The following is a 23938-nucleotide window of genomic DNA, read 5'->3' on the forward strand; positions in this document are numbered from 1 at the left end:
TCATCATTCTTCGATGTCTTTTATCATTTATTTCTAAACCACTGGTTCAACTCAGCACATAGATTTCACATAACAAGAGTCTCAACCAAGTTTAATCAAATGGGACTTCTGCTGCATCTTGTTCAGCGATCGCCAGGTTGTATAGGTCATGTAGAGGGTTGTCTCTTCTCTACATCTTTTCCTAAGACTGCCGATAAACATAGCCCGAGTGACATTTTCTGGTGGATGACTGTGGTCAGAAACATTCCTGACAATATCTCCAACTGTTGTGCATTTGCTCTTGCAGGTCCTAACAATGCATCGCCAGTGCTGACATGTCTGTCGTGTTGTATACTTGTTGTAGAGGAATCCATCAAAAAGAACGTGTGACCTGCCTCGCTGCGATGTGACATACTCTACTCTTTGTATACCGGCCATGGTTAATGTGCAAAGTTGTTATTGTTATTGTTGTTGTTATTTGCTTTATTTAACGTCGCACGTACAACTAAGGTATTTCGGCTACGGGGTAGTATAACTAATTAAGAAATGAGGGGGAACAAAAACTAGAAATTTTGAAAGTGTGGTGTAACTACCAAAAAGCAACAACCCCACCAAAAAAACCAAACAAACCCCAAAAAAACAAAACAACAACAAACAAAAACAACAACAAAAAACCAAAAAAATCACCCAAACAAACACAAAACAACAACAACTGAGTATTAAGGGAAATTTGAATGGGATGCCGAATTAAAAAGGTGAAAAATATGAAATAGGTAAAGAGTAATAGCGATTTGGAATTGAATATAGATGTAGTGTAATAAATGGTTATTGTTATTGTTTTTTGTTTGTTTTGTGAACCAACCCATTTTTAAAAACATATTTATTAGGTGAATAATGATAAACATATAAAATGTGCAAGGGTCATCCCCAGCCGTTTGTAGTAAAATATGTACTTTCTCAATATAATTGAGTTAACTCTACTAAATAGTTTATCCTGCCTTGAGAAGATGAAATCATCTCAAGATAAAAACAACTGAATGTACATATGAAATGCTAACTATTAAAACGTCTTTAATCAAACAAACATTTCTTGAGTAAAAAAACATCAAAACTGCTTGCTCTTAATCCCTTTGATCCCTTTGACCGTTTGGGCTAGTCCATTATTGTTGTAGGTATAGCAGTAATTAACCCCCAACCTGACTGTGTAACAGCTGGCAATATCCGGGTGTGTAACAACTGGCATGTGTAACAAATGGGAGACAACCCTCACAATTAGTTCACGGTTGGCGGGTTCATCGTTCCGGTCACGGTTGTCAAGTATATTCAGTCACGGTTGTCATATGTCTGGTCACGGTTGTCATGGCTGGTCACGGTTGTTATGTTCGGTCACGGTTTGTCTGTCATATGGTTCAGTCACGGTTGTTATGTCTGGTCACGGTTGTATATTCCGTCACGTTTGTCGCATGTTCGGTCACGGCTGTTATGTTCATCATTTATGTCATATTCAGTCACGAATTTATTATGTTCGGTCACGTTTATCATATTCAGTCACGGTTGTCGCGGTTCAATCACGGGTGTCACCGTTCAGTCACGGTTGTCATGTTCATTGCCGGTCACATTTTGGCATCATGTTCTGTCACGGTTGTCATGTTCAGTCCACGGTTGTTTATCATGTTCAGTCACGGTTATTTGTCATGTTAGAGTCCACAGTTATCATGTTCAGTCACCGGTTGTCATATTCGATTACGGTTGTTGTTATGTTCGGTCACGGTTGTCATGTTCGGTCACGAAGTTACATTATGTTAGGTCACGGCTGTCATGTTCGGTCACGGTTAAGCTGTCATGTTCGGTCACGCTGTTTATTAAATGTTCGGTCACAGTTGTCATGTTCGGTCACGGATGTCATGCGATGAAGTCACGGTTAATCATGTTCGGTCACGGTTGTCATGTTCGAGGTCACGGTTGTTTATGTTCAGGTCCACAGTTGTCATGTTCAGTTCACGGTTGTCATGTTCAGTCACGATTGTTGTCATGTTCAGTCACGGTTGTCATGTTCGGTCACGGTTGTCATGTTCGGTCACGGGTTGTCATGTTCGGTCACGGTTGTTAATGTTCGGTCACGGTTGTCATGTTCGGTCACGGTTGTCATGTTCGGTCACGGATTGTCATGTTCGGTCACGGTTGTCATGTTCGGTCACAGTTTTAATGTTGTCGCGTTCGGTCACGGTTGTCATGTTCGGTCACGGTTGTCATGTTCGGTCACGGTTGTCATGTTCGGTCACGGATTTTTCATGTTCGGTCACGGTTGTTATGTTCGGTCACGGTTGTCATGTTCGGTCACGGTTGTCATGTTCGGTCACGGTTGTCATGTTCGGTCACGGTTGTCATGTTCGGTCACGGTTGTCATGTTCGGTCACGGTTGTTATGTTCGGTCACGGTTGTCATGTTCAGTCACGGATTGTCATGTTCAGTCACGCGGTTGTCATGTTCGGTCACGGTTGTCATGTTCGGTCACGGTTGTCATGTTCGGTCACGGTTGTCATGTTCGGTCACGGTTGTCATGTTCGGTCACGGTTGTCATGCTCAGTCACGGTTGTCATGTTCGGTCACGGTTGTCATGTTCAGTCACGGTTGTTATGTTCAGTCACGGTTGTCATGTTCAGTCACGGTTGTCATGTTCGGTCACGGTTGTCATGTTCGGTCACGGTTGTATGTTCGGTTCATGTTCGGTCACGGTTGTCATGTTCGGTCACGGTTGTCATGTTCAGTCACGCGGTTGTCATGTTCGGTCACGGTTGTCATGTTCAGTCACGGTTATCATGTTCGGTCACGGTTGTCATGTTCAGTCACGGTTGTCATGTTCAGTCACGGTTGTCATGTTCAGTCACGGTTCGTCATGTTCAGTTCGGTCACGGTTGTCATGTTCAGTCACGGTTGTCATGTTCGGTCACGGTTGTCATGTTCGGTCACGGTTGTATCATGTTCTGGTCACGGTTATGTTCATGTTCGGTCACGGTTGTTATGTTCGGTCATGGTTGTCATGTTCGGTCACGGTTGTCATGTTCGGTCACGGTTGTCATGTTCAGTCACAGTTGTCAGCGTTCAGTCACATGTTGGGTCTGGTTGTCATGTTCAGTCACGGTTGTCATGTTCGGTCACGGTTGTCATGTTCGGTCACGGTTGTCATGTTCAGTCACGATTTGTCATGCTCGGTCACGGTTGTCATGTTCGGTCACGGTTGTCATGTTCGGTCAGTTGTCATGTTCGGTCACGGTTGTCATGTTCGGTCACAGTTGTCATGTTCGGTCATGGTTGTCATGTTCGGTCACGGTTAATCATGTTCGGTCACGGTTGTCGTGTTCTGGTCACGGTTGTCGGTCACGGTTGTCATGTTCGGTCACGGTTTTCATGTTCGGTCACGGGTTTCATGTTCAGTCACGGTTGTTTCCAAGCCTTGCTGGCGTTTTGTCCCTCTCTTCACGGTTGTTTCAACCCTTGCTGCCCGTTTCACGACGCATCCCTCTTCTCTCGGCAAGCGGTTGTATGGGAAGCCGATTCGTCCTGTTCAAGGAGTCACGACGCATCCAGGCGTGTGACGGCTTACAGGGCCGGCAAGATACGAATCTACGTTGCGTTCTCTGGCATTCCCTCTCTGCAGCTGATGCTGGCGTTCTTGCTGATGCAAGGAGTCGACGTATACCCCCAGCAAACAAACAAACACAAAATCTTCATCTTCAACGTACATGCTGCTTTTGTCTCTCATAATACAATGGCTGCTATTGCTTGGGAAGCCTTATTTTGATACCGTGGGCAACAAATGTGGTCCAAATCTTGCCGGCGTCCACATTTCATCTGTAGAAAGTTTTGACAGAACGCGCAATATGTGTCGAAACATCAAAACATAACGTGAGAAACGTGAGGAGAGCTCCATCAGAACGCGACTGATGGACTGATTTGGCTGCCGTGGCAGCCGGGGACATAGTGTAAGCCTAGCTATGGAGAGGAGAGTAACAAACAAAGCATTGCCCCTACCTAGCACACTGTGTGGACGAGTTTAACACCAGCTGTCTACGTCAATGGATGCAAACAGCCGTCATCAAAGGACAATTGGTCTTTGTGATGGAACCAGCACGACCATGGGTTAACCTGACTGTGACAAATACGACTCGAAATGACCTCAGTGTACAGACCGGGTACAGAGTCTCTCACCGTGTGGTCAGTGGCTAGCTGATTGATGAGAGCCTTCCAGTTGCTGTCTTCGTAGTTGACCCGGTACAGCCCGTACAGACCAATGTTGCCGATGACCCAGTCGGATGGACAGTGGTCGGAATGGGTAGTGTTGTACTGTACGTGTCTGAAGAAGTTGGATGTAAAGTGTGCACTGACGATGGAAAGAATAGCCGCCAGCGATTACGTATTATCTGTCCCCGTTAATACCGAGCGCATAAGTACCGAGGGTAGACCCTCGTGCCAGTATCGACACTACCCACACCATAATGTATGTACATCGTCTTAAAGATAGTTCGAGATAACACGAGTTCTCCTTACGTGTATCCAGTCACTGAAACATCGAGAAATTACCATTTAAATTTCGACTTCAAGTGATGAAGTTATACCATGTACCGACCTGGATATTGTCGATGTCAAAGAGCAATTTGATTACACGCAGTCCGAGTTACTGGTGATTTGCTTGAAACTTTCGGATTCACGTTAAAATACCTGTTTTGTCATCCCTCTTCATCCACACAATGTCCGCATCAGTCTTGTTGAAGTTTTCTCTGAACTCGTTGTGAAGGTGAAAGGGATATTCCATTTATATCTGAAAATATTTCAAGATTTTTAAATGAAAATACTTGATTAGCGTTAAGGTTAGATTAGGTATAAAGACGATGGTATGATACCAGAACCGTGTGATTACAACTTCCTTTGATTGTGAAGCTCCAGCGATGTTTCTGGTATTGCAGAAAGAGCGAGCCACAAACTTGATCCGGGGTTCGAAAAGGGACACTGTAAGGTGGCAGTGTTATATACTGTCATACAATGTCCCAGGTATAATAGGACAGTGTCACACAATGTCACACAATGTCCCAGGTATAATAGGACAGTGTCACACAATGTCACACAATGTCCCAGGTATAATAGGACAGTGTCACACAATGTCACACAATGTCCCAGGTATAATAGGACAGTGTCAGCACAATGTCACACAATGTCCAAGGTATAATAGGACAGTGTCACACAATGTTCACACAATGTCCAAGGTATAATAGGACAGTGTCACACAATGTCACACAATGTCCCAGGTATAATAGGACGGTGTCACACAATGTCACACAATGTTCCAAATGTAATGTGGAAGTTGTATTCTCTGTCATACAATGTCCGAAGTGTAAAAGGAGAGTATCACACAATGTCACACAATGCCACACAATGTTTCAAGTGTAATAGGACATTGGTATTCACTGTCATACAATGTCCGAAGTGTAATAGGACAGTGTCACACAATGTCACACAATGTTTTAAGTGTAATAGGACATTGGTATTCACTGTCATACAATGTCCGAAGTTTAATAGGACAGTGTCACACAATGTCACACACAATGTTCCAAGTGTAATAGGACATTGGTATTCACTGTCACACAATGTTCCAAATGTAATAGGACAGTCGTATTCATCTGTTACAGAGTAATTTCAAAGTGTAATAGGACAGTGGTATTCACTGTCATAAAATGATTCTGTCAAATGAAATGGGGTATGTTTCATTCACTGTCATGTAAGTTCCATGTGTAATGTAGCAGTGATAATCACTGTTATACTATGTTCTATGTGTAATGTAACAGTTATTCACTGTCGTACGATGTTCCAGCTTTACAACACTGTACCAGTTGACATACAGTCGTTGGAGTAGTAGTGTAATCTATATGTAGGCTTGTGCCTTGTTTTATACCATGTTCGAACCCACTGACTATTATAGAGAGATGTACACATAGACTACAAGCCGCTGACTCCCCCATGTACTGCCTTGAGTTGAGAACACGTTTTCCTGTGTGTATAATGGGAGTACAATCCAACAACAGCATTGAGTGTGAAGATCAGTAAACCATTGGCACTCTGCTCAAAGCCTTTGTTTCTAGATGGACTACTGTAGCTGAGAAGGGAATATTACCATCACCGTCAATATTGTCATTTTTCCCCGCCCTTGTATGTGCTTACCTTTGTGCTTGTACAGTCACTAGCTTTTGCGCTGCCACTATAATACATTGCAGTGAATTGTATATACTTCCCGGTTAACTTTTCATTTTTAAATTTGCAATCAACAATTACTGTTACAATGTTTGGAACCCATTCATCTTGTTTCATATTATCTGGAAAGGAATACATCCCTCACACTGATGACTCCTGAGAGAGGTGGGTTGCCATGAGGGTGAGGGGAATTGTAGGTAAAATTGGAAGGTTATACTGCCTTCATGACTTTAACCCATTCATCTTGTTTCATTTTATCTGGAAAGGAATACATCCCTCACACTGATGACTCCTGAGAGGGGTGGGTTGCCATGGGGGTGAGGGGAATTGTAGGTAAAATTGGAAGGTTATATTGCCTTCATGACTTTAACCCATTCATCTTGTTTCACATTATCAGGAAAGGAATACATCCCTCACACTGATGACTCCTGAGAGGGATGGGTTGCCATGGGGGTGAGGGGAATTGTAGGTAAAATTGGAAGGTTATATTGCCTTCATGACTTTAACCACCGGCTGGCGAATTCACCTGACCCGTACACATTAATGCATTTATGCACGTACTCGTTATAAGATTGAAGGTCCGGGGTCCGCTGGTAACGGGCAAAGCGGCGTAAAACAACCATCACTCACTTGGTGAACACATTTAATCATGAACTTACTCGTAGGGTGATGTGTATGTCCCGGGGTCCGCTGCTGACGGGTCCAAGAGGAACCTCTTCTGCTGCAGCTTCAGCTTGTTGCCCCCCGCCCTGGACACCGTGACAACTGGATAGTTCATCTGCAGCGTCCACGTCTTCATCGTGTCCACCACATCTACTGGTTTTTTATCTGCCTTTGCTTGCTGTATTAGGGGTGAAAGCACGGCTCATGTTATTTACAGAACCGGTGGATTGGGTGCCTGGAGGGGCGTTGTCCTTAATATCAGTTCCTGGTCTGTCCCAAACTCGACTATTTACTGGCCGCAGTACTTCCAGCATGCAACACGGGTATATAAAGGACCAACATTTCTATGAGCCGTCTGTCTACATAGCGGGCTCACTGGTATATAAAGGACCAACATTACTATGAGCCGTCTATCTACATAGCGGGCACACTGGTATATAAAGGACCACCATTTCTATGAGCCGTCTGTCTACATAGCGGGCTCACTGGTATATAAAGGACCACCATTTCTATGAACCGTCTGTCTACATAGCGGGCTCACTGGTATACAAAGGACCAACATTTCTATGAGCCGTCTGTCTACATAGCGGGCACACTGGTATATAAAGGACCAATATTTCTATGAGCCGTCTGTCTACATAGCGGGCACACTGGTATATAAAGGACCAACATTTCTATGAGCCGTCTGTCTACATAGCGGGCTCACTGGTATATAAAGGACCAACATTTCTATTAGCCGTCTGTCTACATAGCGGGCACACTGGTTTATAAAGTACCAACATTTCTATTAGCCGTCTGTCTACATAGCGGGCACACTGGTATATAAAGGACCAGCATTTCCATTAGTCGTCTGTCTACATAGCGGGGTACTGGTATATAAAGGAACAACATTTCTATGAGCCGTCTGTTTACATAGCGGGCTCACTAAAGGTATATAAAGGACCAACATTTCTATGAGCCGTCTGTCTACATAGCGGGCTCACTGGTATATAAAGGACCAACATTTCTATGAGCCGTCTGTCTGCATAGCGGGCTCACTGGTATATAAAGGACCAACATTTCTATGAGCCGTCTGTCTACATAGCGGGCACACTGGTATATAAAGGACCAACATTTCTATGAGCCGTCTGTCTACATAGCGGGATCACTGGTATATAAAGGACCAACATTTATATTAGCCGTCTGTCTACATAGCGGGCACACTGGTATATAAAGGACCAACATTTCTATGAGCCGTCTGTCTACATAGCGGGCACACTGGTATATAAAGGACCAGCATTTCTATAGGAGCCGTCTGTCTACATAGCGGGCTCACTGGTATATAAAGGACCAACATTTCTATTAGCCGTCTGTCTACATAGCGGGCACACTGGTATATAAAGGACCAACATTTCTATTAGCCGTCTGTCTACATAGCGGGCACACTGGTATATAAAGGACCAGCATTTCTATTAGCCGTCTGTCTACATAGCGGGCTAATACACTGGTTTATAAAGGACCAACATTTCTATTAGCCGTCTGTCTACATAGCGGGCTCACTGGTATATAAAGGACCAACATTTCTATGAGCCGTCTGTCTACATAGCGGGCTCACTGGTATATAAAGGACCAACATTTCTATGAGCCGTCTGTCTACATAGCGGGCTCACTGGTATATAAAGGACCAACATTTCTATGAGCCGTCTGTCTACATAGCGGGCTCACTGGTATATAAAGGACCAACATTTCTATGAGCCGTCTGTCTACATAGCGGGCTCACTGGTATATAAAGGACCAACATTTCTATGAGCCGTCTGTCTACATAGCGGGCTCACTGGTATATAAAGGACCAGCATTTCTATGAGCCGTCTGTCTACATAGCGGGCTCACTGGTATATAAAGGACCAACATTTCTATGAGCCGTCTGTCTACATAGCGGGCACACTGGTATATAAAGGACCAACATTTCTATGAGCCGTCTGTCTACATAGCGGGCTCACTGGTATATAAAGGACCAACATTTCTATGGAGCCGTCTGTCTACATAGCGGGCGCGGGCTCACTGGTATATAAAGGACCAACATTTCTATGAGCCGTCTGTCTACATAGCGGGCTCACTGGTATATAAAGGACCAACATTTCTATGAGCCGTCTGTCTACATAGCGGGTCACTGGTATATAGGGACCACTATGATTTCTATGGTATAGCCAGCATTTCTGTCTGTCTACATGGCGGGCTCACTGGTATATAAAGGACCACATTTCTATGAGCGGGCTCACTGGTATATAAAGGACCAGCATTTCTATGAGCCGTCTGTCTACATAGCGGGCTCACTGGTATATAAAGGACCAACATTTCTAGGAGGCCGTCTGTCTACATAGCGGGCACACTGGTATATAAAGGACCAACATTTCTATTAGCCGTCTGTCTGCATAGCGGGCTCACTGGTATATAAAGGACCATCATTTCTATGAGCCGTCTGTCACATATCGAACTTCACTGGTATATAAAGGACCAGCACATAGCGGTCTACTCACTGGTATATAAAGGACCAACATTACTATGATGTAGGTAATGTAGATTATTGTACTCAATCATTTACTCACTCAATAGCTCATTCATTCAATGCGTCACAAACACACTCACACACGCACCAACACACACTTACTCAACAACTCACTCACTCACAGAACTCACACAGTCACCAGCTGTTTCCCACAAGACATGTCAAGAGCACTCACGGAGTCGAGGGCTGCCCACAGGTCGTCATGGTCTGCATTTGAGTACTTCCGGTTCTCCAAGTATCTCTGTTAACAACAATAGTATCTGCCTGTATATATATCTCAACAACATTAGTGTCCACATACATATATATAAGTAAATATATATCAACAACAGTCGTGTTCACGTATATGTATCTCTGTTGACAAGACTATCCACCTGTATGTATATCAGTTATCAATAACAGTGTCTGCCCGTCTGCTGGTATGCATCTTTGTTACTGGCATACTGACATCTGTTGTACCCATACTCCATAGATGGTACTGGTATATTCACATCTCAGGCACCCATACCACACGCTACCTAGATGTTACTGGTATACTGACATCTGTGGCACCCACACCACATACAGCCTAGATGTTACTGGTAAACTGACATCTGTGGCACCCACACACACACTACTTAGATGTTACTGGTATGCTGACATCTGTGGCACCACTACCACACACACTACCTAGATGTTACTGGCATACAGACATCTGTGGCACCCATACCACACGCTGCCTAGATGTTACTGGTATACAGACATCTGTGGCACCCATACCACATACTGCCTAGATGTTACTGGTATACAGACATCTGTGGCACCCATACCACACACTACCTAGATGTTACTGGTATACTGACATCTGTGGCACCCATACCACATACTACCTAGATGTTACTGGTATACAGACATCTGTGGCACCCATACCACACACTACCTAGATGTTACTGGTATACTGACATCTGTGGCACCCATACCACATACTACCTAGATGTTACTGGTATACTGACATCTGTGGCACCCATACCACACACTGCCTAGATGTTACTGGTATACAGACATCTGTGGCACCCACACCACACACACTGCCTAGATGTTGCTGGTATACAGACATCTGTGGCACCCATACCACATGCTGCCCAGATGTTACTGGTATACAGACATCTGTGTGGCACCCATACCACACACTACCTAGATGTTACTGGTATGCTGACATCTGTGGCACTCATACCACAAGCTGCATAGATGACTGGTATATGACATCTGTGTCAACCATACGCACATACTACCTAGATCTTGCGGACAATACAGACATATGTGGCACATACCACACTACGTAGATGTTACTGGTATACAGATATCTGTGGCATCCCCATCTACACACTACCTAGATGTTACTGGTATACAGACATATGTGGCACCCATGCCATACTGGCTAGATGTTACTGGTATACAGACATCTGTGGCACCCATACCACACACTACCTAGATGGTTACTGGTATACAGACATCTGTGGCACCCATACCACACACTACCTAGATGTTACTGGTATACAGACATCTGTGGCACCCATACCACACACTACCTAGATGTTACTGGTATACATGACATCTGTGGCACCCATACCACACACTCGCCTAGATGTTATTGGTATACAGACATCTGTGGCACCCATACCACACACACTGCCTAGATGTTACTGGGTATACTAGACATTTGTAGCAACCATACCACACACTGCTTAGATGTTACTGGTCATCAAGACATCTGTGGCACTGCCTGTGATGTTACCAATACCATACACTACCTAGATGTTACTGGTATACAGGACATCTGTGGCACCCATACCACACACTACCTAGATGTTACTGGTATACAGACATCTGTGGCAACCCATACCACAATGCCACTACCTAGATGTTACTGGTATACTGACATCTGTGGCACCCATACCACACACACTACCTAGATGTTACTGGTATACAGACATCTGTGGCACCCATACCCACACACTACCTAGATGTTACTGGTATACTGACATCTGTGGCACCCATACCACATACTACCTGCCTGGATGTTACTGGTATACAGACATCCGTGGCAACCCAAACATACCTAGATGTTACTGGTATACTGGCTTCTGTGGCACTCACACCACACTACCTAGATGTTACTGGTATACTGACATCTGTGGCACCCATACCACACACTACCTAGATGTTACTGGTATAGCAGACATCTGTGGCACCCATACCACACACTGCCTAGATGTTACTGGTATACTGACATCTGTGGCACCCATACCACACACTACCTAGATGTTACTGGTATACAGACATCTGTGGCACCCATACCACACACTACCTAGATGTTACTGGTATACTGACATCTGTGGCACCCATACCACACACTACCAGATGTTACTGGTATACTGACATCTGTGGCACTCCATACCACTACACTACACCTAGATGTTACTGGTATACAGACATCTGTGGCACATCCACCACACACTACCTAGATGTTACTGGTATACTGACATCTGTGGCACCCATACCACACACTACTACCTAGATGTTACTGGTATACTGACATCTGTGGCACCCATACCACACACTACCTAGATGTTACTGGTATACTGACATCTGTGGCACCCATACCACACACTGCCTAGATGTTACTGGTATACTGACATCTGTGGCACCCATACCACACACTACCTAGATGTTACTGGTATACTGACATCTGTGGCACTCTTATACTTACACACACCTACCTAGATGTTACTGGTATACAGACATCTGTGGCACCCATACCACACACACTACCTAGATGTTACTGGTATACAGACATCTGTCGCACCCATACCACACACTACCTAGATGTTACTGGTATACAGACATCTGTCGTACCCATACCACACACTACCTAGATGTTACTGGTATACAGACATCTGTCGCACCCATACCACCACACACTACCTAGATGTTACTGGTATACAGACATCTGTGGCACCCATACCACACACCACCTAGATGTTACTGGTATACAGACATCTGTGGCACCCATACCACACACTACCTAGATGTTACTGGTATACAGACATCTGTGGCACCCATACCACACCACACTAGATACCTAGATGTTACTGGCATACAGACATCTGTGGCACCCATACCACCACTACACTTGCCTAGATGTTACTGGTATACAGACATCTGTGGCACCCATACCACACACTGCCTAGATGTTACTGGTATACAGACATCTGTGGCACCCATACCACACACCACCTAGATGTTACTGGTATACTATGACATCTGTGGCACCCATACCACACACTACCTAGATGTTACTGGTATACAGACATCTGTGGCACCCATACCAACACACTACCTAGATGTTACTGGTATACAGACATCTGTGGCACCCATACCACACACTACCTAGATGTTACTGGTATACTGACATCTGTGGCACCCATACCACACACTACCTAGATGTTACTGGTATACAGACATCTGTGGCACCCATACACACACACTACCTAGATGTTACTGGTATACAGACATCTGTGGCAACCCATACCACACACTACCTAGATGTTACTGGTATACTGACATCTGTGGCACCCACATACCACACACTACCTAGATGTTACTGGTATACAGACATCTGTGGCACCCATACCACACACTACCTAGATGTTACTGGTATACAGACATCTGTGGCATACCATACCACACACTACCTAGATGTTACTGGTATACAGACATCTGTGGCACCCATACCACACACTACCTAGATGTTACTGGTATACAGACATCTGTGGCACCTATACACCACACACTACCTAGATGTTACTGGTATACAGACATATGTGGCACCCATACCACACACTACCTAGATGTTACTGGTATACAGACATCTGTGGCACCCATACCACACACTACCTAGGATGTTACTGGTATACTGACATCTGTGGCACCCATACCACACACCTACCTAGATGTTACTGGTATACTGACATCTGTGGCACCCATACCAACACACTACCTAGATGTTACTGGTATACAGACATATGTGGCACCCATACCTATAATTACACATGTTACACCATTGGCACCTTCACCTAGATGTTACTGGTATACTGACATCTGTGGCACCCATACCACATACTACCTAGATGTTACTGGTATACTGACATCTGTGGCACCCATACCACACACTACCTAGATGTTACTGGTATACAGACATCTGTGGCACCCATACCACACACTACCTAGATGTTACTGGTATACAGACATCTGTGGCACCCATACCACACACTACCCAGATGTTACTGGTATACAGACATCTGTGGCACCCATACCACACCACTACACCTAGATGTTACTGGTATACAGACATCTGTGGCACCCATACCACACACCACCTAGATGTTACTGGTATACGGACATCTGTGGCACCCATACCACACACCACCTAGATGTTACTGGTATACTGACATCTGTGGCACCCATACCACACACTACCTAGATGTTACTGGTATACAGACATCTGTGGCACCCATACCACACACCTACCTAGATGTTACTGGTATACAGACATCTGTGGCACCCATACCACACACTACCTAGATGTTACTGGTATACAGACATCTGTGGCACCCATACCACACACTACCTAGATGTTACTGGTATACAGACATCTGTGGCACCCATACCACACATGGTACTACCTAGATGTTACTGGTATACAGACATCTGTGGCACCCATACCACACACTACCTAGATGTTACTGGTATACAGACATCTGTGGCAACCCATACCACACACCACTACCTAGATGTTACTGGTATACAGACATCTGTGGCACCCATACCACACACTACCCTAGATGTTACTGGTATACAGACATCTGTGGCACCCATACCACACACTACCTAGATGTTACTGGTATACAGACATCTGTGGCACCCATACCACACTACCTAGATGTTACTGGTATACAGACATCTGTGGGCACCCATACCACACACACTACCTAGATGTTACTGGTATACAGACATATGTGGCACCCATACCACACACTACCTAGATGTTACTGGTATACAGACATCTGTGGCACCCATACCACACACTACCTAGATGTTACTGGTATACAGACATCTGTGGCACCCATACCACACACCACCTAGATGTTACTGGTATACTGACATCTGTGGCACCCATACCACACACTACCTAGATGTTACTGGTATACAGACATCTGTGGCACCCATACCACACACTACCTAGATGTTACTGGTATACAGACATCTGTGGCACCCATACCACACACTACCTAGATGTTACTGGTATACAGACATCTGTGGCACCCATACCACACGCTGCCTAGATGTTACTGGTATACTGACATCTGTGGTACCCATACCACACACTGCCTAGATGTTACTGGTATACAGACATCTGTGGCACCCATACCACACACTACCTAGATGTTACTGTATATACAGACATCTGTGGCACCCATACCACACACTACCTAGATGTTACTGGTATACAGACATCTGTGGTACCCATACCCACACACTACCTAGATGTTACTGGTATACAGACATCTGTGGCACCCATACCACACACTACCTAGATGTTACTGGTATACAGACATCTGTGGCACCCATACCACACACTACCTAGATGTTACTGGTATACAGACATCTGTGGCACCCATACCACACACTACCTAGATGTTACTGGTATACAGACATCTGTGGCACCCATACCACACACTACCTAGATGTTACTGGTATACTGACATCTGTGGCACCCATACCACACACTACCTAGATGTTACTGGTATACAGACATCTGTGGCACCCATACCACACACCTACCTAGATGTTACTGGTATACTGGACATCTGTGGCACCCATACCACATACTACCTAGATGTTACTGGTATACTGACATCTGTGGCACCCATACCACACACCTACCTAGATGTTACTGGTATACTGACATCTGTGGCACCCATACCACCACACACCACCTAGATGTTACTGGTATACAGACATCTGTGGTACCCATACCACACACTACCTAGATGTTACTGGTATACAGACATCTGTGGTACCCATACCACACACTACCTAGATGTTACTGGTATACAGACATCTGTGGCAACCCATACCACACACCTACCTAGATGTTACTGGTATACTGACATCTGTGGCACCCATACCACACACTACCTAGATGTTACTGGTATACAGACATCTGTGGCACCCATACCACACACTACCTAGATGTTACTGGTATACTGACATCTGTGGCACCCATACCCACACACTACCTAGATGTTACTGGTATACAGACATCTGTGGCACCCATACACACACACTACCTAGATGTTACTGGTATACAGACATCTGTGGCACCCATACCACACACTACCTAGATGTTACTGGTATACAGACATCTGTGGCACCCATACCACACACTACCTAGATGTTACTGGTATACAGACATCTGTGGCACCCATACCACATACCACCACCTACCTAGATGTTACTGGTATACAGACATCTGTGGCACCCATACCACACACTACCTAGATGTTACTGGTATACTGACATCTGTGGCACCCATACCACACACTACCTAGATGTTACTGGTATACAGACATCTGTGGCACCCATACCACACACTACCTAGATGTTACTGGTATACAGACATCTGTGGCACCCATACCACATACACTACCTAGATGTTACTGGTATACAGACATCTGTGGCACCCATACCACACACCTACCTAGATGTTACTGGTATACAGACATCTGTGGCACCCATACCACACACTACCTAGATGTTACTGGTATACTGGACATCTGTGGCAGACACCCATACCACACACTACCTAGATGTTACTGGTATACTGACATCTGTGGCACCCATACCACACACTACCTAGATGTTACTGGTATACAGACATCTGTGGCACCCATACCACACACTACCTAGATGTTACTGGTATACAGACATCTGTGGCACCCATACCACACACTACCTAGATGTTACTGGTATACTGACATCTGTGGCACCCATACCACATACTACCTAGATGTTACTGGTATACAGACATCTGTGGCACCCATACCACATACTACCTAGATGTTACTGGTATACAGACATCTGTGGCACCCATACCACACACTACCTAGATGTTACTGGTATACTGACATCTGTGGCACCCATACCACACACTACCTAGATGTTACTGGTATACAGACATCTGTGGCACCCATACCACACACTACCTAGATGTTACTGGTATACAGACATCTGTGGCACCCATACCACACACTACCTAGATGTTACTGGTATACAGACATCTGTGGCACCCATACCACACACTACCTAGATGTTACTGGTATACAGACATCTGTGGCACCCATACCACACACTACCTAGATGTTACTGGTATACAGACATCTGTGGCACCCATACCACACACTACCTAGATGTTACTGGTATACTGACATCTGTGGCACCCATACCACACACTACCTAGATGTTACTGGTATACAGACATCTGTGGCACCCATACCACACACACCACCTAGATGTTACTGGTATACAGACATCTGTGGCAACCCATACCACACACTACCTAGATGTTACTGGTATACAGACATCTGTGGCACCCATACCACACACCACCTAGATGTTACTGGTATACAGACATCTGTGGCACCCATACCACACACACACCTAGATGTTACTGGTATGCAGACATCTGTGGCACCCATACCACACACTACCTAGATGTTACTGGTATACAGACATCTGTGGCACCCATACCACACACTACCTAGATGTTACTGGTATACTGACATCTGTGGCACCCATACCACACACTACCTAGATGTTACTGGTATACTGACATCTGTGGCACCCATACCACACACTACCGAGATGTTACTGGTATACAGACATGTGTGGCAACCATACCACACACACTACCTAGATGTTACTGGTATACAGACATCTGTGGCACCCATACCACACACTACCTAGATGTTACTGGTATACAGACATCTGTGGCACCCATACCACACACTACCTAGATGTTACTGGTATACAGACATCTGTGGCACCCATACCACACACTACCTAGATGTTACTGGTATACAGACATCTGTGGCACCCATACCACACACTACCTAGATGTTACTGGTATACAGACATCTGTGGCACCCATACCACACACTACCTAGATGTTACTGGTATACAGACATCTGTGGCACCCATACCACACACTACCTAGATGTTACTGGTATACAGACATCTGTGGCACCCATACCACACACTACCTAGATGTTACTGGTATACAGACATCTGTGGCACCCATACCACACACTACATAGATGCTACTGGTATACAGACATCTGTGGCACCCATACCACACACTACCTAGATGTTACTGGTATACAGACATCTGTGGCACCCATACCACACACTACATAGATGTTACTGGTATACAGACATCTGTGGCACCCATACCACACACTACCTAGATGTTACTGGTATACAGACATCTGTGGCACCCATACCACACACTACCTAGATGTTACTGGTATACAGACATCTGTGGCACCCATACCACACACTACCTAGATGTTACTGGTATACAGACATCTGTGGCACCCATACCACACACTACCTAGATGTTACTGGTATACAGACATCTGTGGCACCCATACCACACACTACCTAGATGTTACTGGTATACAGACATCTGTGGCACCCATACCACACACTACCTAGATGTTACTGGTATACAGACATCTGTGGCACCCATACCACACACTACCTAGATGTTACTGGTATACAGACATCTGTGGCACCCACCCATACCACACACTACCTAGATGTTACTGGTATACAGACATATGTGGCACCCATACCACACACTACCTAGATGTTACTGGTATACTGACATCTGTGGCAACCCATACCACACATACTACCTAGATGTTACTGGTATACAGACATCTGTGGCACCCATACCACACACTACCTAGATGTTACTGGTATACAGACATCTGTGGCACCTATACTACACACTACCTAGATGTTACTGGTATACAGACATCTGTGGCACCCATACCACATACTACCTAGATGTTACTGGTATACAGACATCTGTGGCACCCATACCACACACTACCTAGATGTTACTGGTATACAGACATCTGTGGCACCCATACCACACACTACCTAGATGTTACTGGTATACTGACATCTGTGGCACCCATACCACACACTACCTAGATGTTACTGGTATACAGACATCTGTGGCACCCATACCACACACTACCTAGATGTTACTGGTATACAGACATCTGTGGCACCCATACCACACACTACCTAGATGTTACTGGTATACAGACATCTGTGGCACCCATACCACACACTACCTAGATGTTACTGGTATACAGACATCTGTGGCACCCATACCCACACACTACCTAGATGTTACTGGTATACAGACATCTGTGGCACCCATACCACACACTACCTAGATGTTACTGGTATACAGACATCTGTGGCACCCATACCACACACTACCTAGATGTTACTGGTATACAGACATCTGTGGCACCCATACCACACACTACCTAGATGTTACTGGTATACTGACATCTGTGGCACCCATACCACACACTACCTAGATGTTACTGGTATACAGACATCTGTGGCACCCATACCACACACTGCCTAGATGTTACTGGTATACAGACATCTGTGGCACCCATACCACACACTACCTAGATGTTACTGGTATACAGAGACATCTGTGGCACCCATACCACACACTACCTAGATGTTACTGGTATACAGACATCTGTGGCACCCATACCACACACTACCTAGATGTTACTGGTATACAGACATCTGTGGCACCCATACCACACACTATCACCTAGATGTTACTGGTATACAGACATCTGTGGCACCCATACCACACACTACCTAGATGTTACTGGTATACAGACATCTGTGGCACCCATACCACACACTACCTAGATGTTACTGGTATACAGACATCTGTGGCACCCATACCACACACTACCTAGATGTTACTGGTATACAGACATCTGTGTGGCACCCATACCACACACTACCTAGATGTTACTGGTATACAGACATCTGTGGCACCCATACCACACACTACCTAGATGTTACTGGTATACAGACATCTGTGGCACCCATACCACACACTACCTAGATGTTACTGGTATACAGACATCTGTGGCACCCATACCACACACTACCTAGATGTTACTGGTATACAGACATCTGTGGCACCCATACCACACACTACCTAGATGTTACTGGTATACAGACATCTGTGGCACCCATACCACACACACTACCTAGATGTTACTGGTATACTGACATCTGTGGCACCCATACCACACACTACCTAGATGTTACTGGTATACAGACATCTGTGGCACCCATACCACACACTACCTAGATGTTACTGGTATACAGACATCTGTGGCACCCATACCCACACACTACCTAGATGTTACTGGTATACTGACATCTGTGGCACCCATACCACACACTACCTAGATGTTACTGGTATACAGACATCTGTGGCACCCATACCACACACTACCTAGATGTTACTGGTATACAGACATCTGTGGCACCCATACCACACACTACCTAGATGTTACTGGTATACAGACATCTGTCGCACCCATACCACACACTACCCTAGATGTTACTGGTATACAGACATCTGTGGCACCCATACCAATACCATACCACACACTACCTAGATGTTACTGGTATACAGACATCTGTGGCACCCATACCACACACTACCTAGATGTTACTGGTATACAGACATCTGTGGCACCCATACCACACACCACCTAGATGTTACTGGTATACAGACATCTGTGGCACCCATACCCACACTACCTAGATGTTACTGGTATACAGACATCTGTGGCACCCATACCACACACTACCTAGATGTTACTGGTATACAGACATCTGTGGCACCCATACCACACACTACCTAGATGTTACTGGTATACAGACATCTGTGGCACCCATACCACACACTACCTAGATGTTACTGGTATACAGACATCTGTGGCACCCATACCACACACTACCTAGATGTTACTGGTATACAGACATCTGTGGCACCCATACCACACACTACCTAGATGTTACTATCTGTGTATACAGACATACTGGTGGCACCCATACCACACTACAATTCCTAGATGTTACTGGTATACTGACATCTGTGGCACCCATACCACACACTACCTAGATGTTACTGGTATACAGACATCTGTGGCACCCATACCACACACTACCTAGATGTTACTGGTATATAGACATCTGTGGCACCCATGCCACACAAGGCCTAGATGTTATGACTCAGACAAAACCGAAACTTTATACCAACAGAAACAATGTGGGCTATTGTAGACTATTGTAAAGGGTGGGGAAGGATGACTGAAACTTCTGAGATTGATGGAACTGCTAACTATGGATCACAACAACTACAATAGAAGTATACATCCACACTAAAGTACCCTGTTACTAGACACATGTTACTTACGGATAAACCTTTCTGGGAAAGTATCTTCACCGATGAAAACCCTCAGCATTCTTATCACAGTCCCTCCCTGAAATTAAATAAAATGTGAAATGGTCCCCACATGGCTACAAAATCGACCTTTAACTAGCTCACTCTATCGAAACGGTCATTGAGTGCAGAATCATCACCTGTAAATGGCAGATTGAAGGTACAAATCAAGTTATCTGATAACATTAGGGTATCCTGCTGCTAAACTCACCAACTCACTATGTCTAATAACGTTATGATATTATGTTGTGCTCCTATACTCGTTCACTCACTCACTCTGTCTTATAACGTTATGGTAATATGCTGCTGCTAAACTCACTCACTCACTCTATCTGATAACGTTACGATATTATGCTGCAAAACTCACTCACTCTGTCTAATAACCTTATAGTATTATGCTGTTAAACTTACTCACTCACCCCTGTCTGAAAAGGTTATGGTATTATGCTGCTGCTAATCTCACTCACTCACTCTGTCTAATAACGTTATAGTATTATGCTGCTAAACTCACTCACTCACTCCCTCTGTCTGATAACGTTATGGTATCATGCTGCTGCTAAACTCACTCACTCACTCTATCTGATAACGTTACGATATTATGCTGCAAAACTCACTCACTCTGTCTAATAACCTTATAGTATTATGCTGTTAAACTCCACTCAATCTGTCTGATAAGGTTATGGTATTATGATGCTGTTAATCCTCACTCACTCACTCTGTCTAATAACGTTATGGTATTATGCTGCTGCTCAACTCATTCGCTCATTCACTCTGTCTAATAACGTTATGGCATTGTGCTTCTGCTAAACTCATTCACTCACTCACTCTGTCTAATAACGTTATGGTATTATGCTGATAAACTCAATCAATCACTCACCCACTGTCTAGTAACGTTATGGCATTATGCTGCTTAACTCACTCACTCATTTGCAAAATAACGTTATGCTATTATTCTGCTAAAATCACTCACTCACGTACTCTGTCTGATAACTTTATGGTATCATGCTGCTGCTAAACTCACTCACCAATCTTTCTGATAGGGTTATGGTATTATGCTGCTAAACTAACTCACTTACTCTGTCTCATAAAATTATGGTATTATGATGCTGCTAATCTCACTCACTCACTCTGTCTATTAACGTTATTGTATCATGCTGCTGCTAAATTGATTCACTCCACTCACTCTGTCTGATAACGTTATGGTATTATGCTGCCGCTTAACTCATTCAAATCAATCACCACTTTGTCTAATAACGCCATGATATTATGCCGCTTAATTCACTCCACCACTTTGTCTCATAAGGTTATGGTATTATGATGCTGCTAATATCTGTCACTCACTCTGTCTTGTAACGTTATGGTATTTTGCTGCTAAACTCACTCACTCACTCTGATAACGTTATGGTATCATGCTGCTGCTAAACTCACTCACTCATTTCACTCTGTCTTATAACGTTATGGTATTATGCTGCGAAACTCACTCACTCACTCTGTTTAATAACGTTATGGTATTATGCTGCTAAATTCATCACTCACTCTGTCTTATAACGTTATGGTATTATGCTGCTAAACTCACTCACTCACTCTGTTTAATAACGTTATGGTATTATGCTGCTAAATTCATCACTCACTCTGTCTAATAACGTTTTGGTATTATGCTGCTAAACTCACTCACTCTTACTCTGTCTGATAACGTTATGATATCATGCTGCTGCTAACCTCACTCATTCACTCTGTCTGATGAGGCTATGATATATTATGCTGCTAAACTCACTCACTTTGTCTAATAACGTTATGGTATTATGCTGCTAAAATCACTCACTCACTCACTCACTCTGTCTGATAAGCTTATGGTATTATGCTGCTGCTTATCTCACTCTCTGTCTAATAACTGTGTCTAATAACGTTATGGTATTATGCTGCTAAAGCTCACTCACTCTTTGTCTGATAACTCACTCTGTCTAATAACGTTATGGTATTATGCTGCTAAACTTACTCACTCACTCTGTCTGATAACGTTATGGTATTATGCTGCTAATCTCACTCACTCACTCTGTCTGATAACGTTATGGTATTATGCTGCTGCTAATCACTCACCTCACTCACTGTCTGATAACGTTATGGTATTATTCTGCTAAAATCACTCACTCACTCACTCTGTCTGATAACGTTATGGCATCATGCTGCTGCTGATAACGTCACTCACTCACTCTGCCTTAACTCCACTCACTCCACTCTGCCTGATGAGGTTATGATATATTATGCTGCTAAACTCACTCTGTCTAATAACGTTATGGTATTATGCTGCTAAACTCACTCACTCACCAGTCTGATAAGCTTATAGTATTATGCTGCTGCTAATCTCACTCACTCACTCTGTCTAATAACGTTATGATATTATTCTGCTATGCTGCGGTTAATGAATACCGGGGTAGATATATCGGCCATGGCTACGGTTCTAGACACAAAGACAATGTCGCCGTCAGTGTTGTGGAACGTGTAATACACGACAGTATCACACTCATCACATACATAAGCCATGGCTAGATACAAACACAATGTTTGCAATGATGACAATCACTGGATCGTCTGGCCCAGACTTGATAATATACATAGTTCCGTCATACAGCTCGTTATATAGAATACGAAACAAACAAGGACAATTATTTCTCTACTCACTTCTTGCAAATTTCCAAATTTACAAATTCATATAAGTTTAATTGTACAGCCCTAACGCCCCCATCAGGTTGCCACATGGCTCTGCTACAAACCCATCTCTTACGATGAAACATGGAATTGCCTGGTTCATTCAGTACGGTTGAAAGCTCACA

General features: G+C 44.3%; 1 protein-coding gene across 1 annotated transcript in view; it reads right to left on the bottom strand.

Moving 5' to 3' along the window:
- The window catches only part of LOC124265135, a 154827-nt gene that overhangs the window by 73604 nt on the left and 57285 nt on the right, over positions 1-23938 (bottom strand). Inside the window, 5 exon segments of the mRNA XM_046699930.1 lie at positions 4170-4333; positions 4727-4798; positions 6882-7063; positions 9606-9669; positions 21077-21147. Coding sequence (XP_046555886.1) covers positions 4170-4333; positions 4727-4798; positions 6882-7063; positions 9606-9669; positions 21077-21147 — 553 coding nt within the window.

The sequence above is a fragment of the Haliotis rubra genome, unplaced genomic scaffold (assembly GCF_003918875.1).
Source record: "Haliotis rubra isolate DU_JTF1 unplaced genomic scaffold, ASM391887v1 Scf962, whole genome shotgun sequence".
In the NCBI taxonomy this organism is placed as follows: domain Eukaryota; kingdom Metazoa; phylum Mollusca; class Gastropoda; order Lepetellida; family Haliotidae; genus Haliotis; species Haliotis rubra.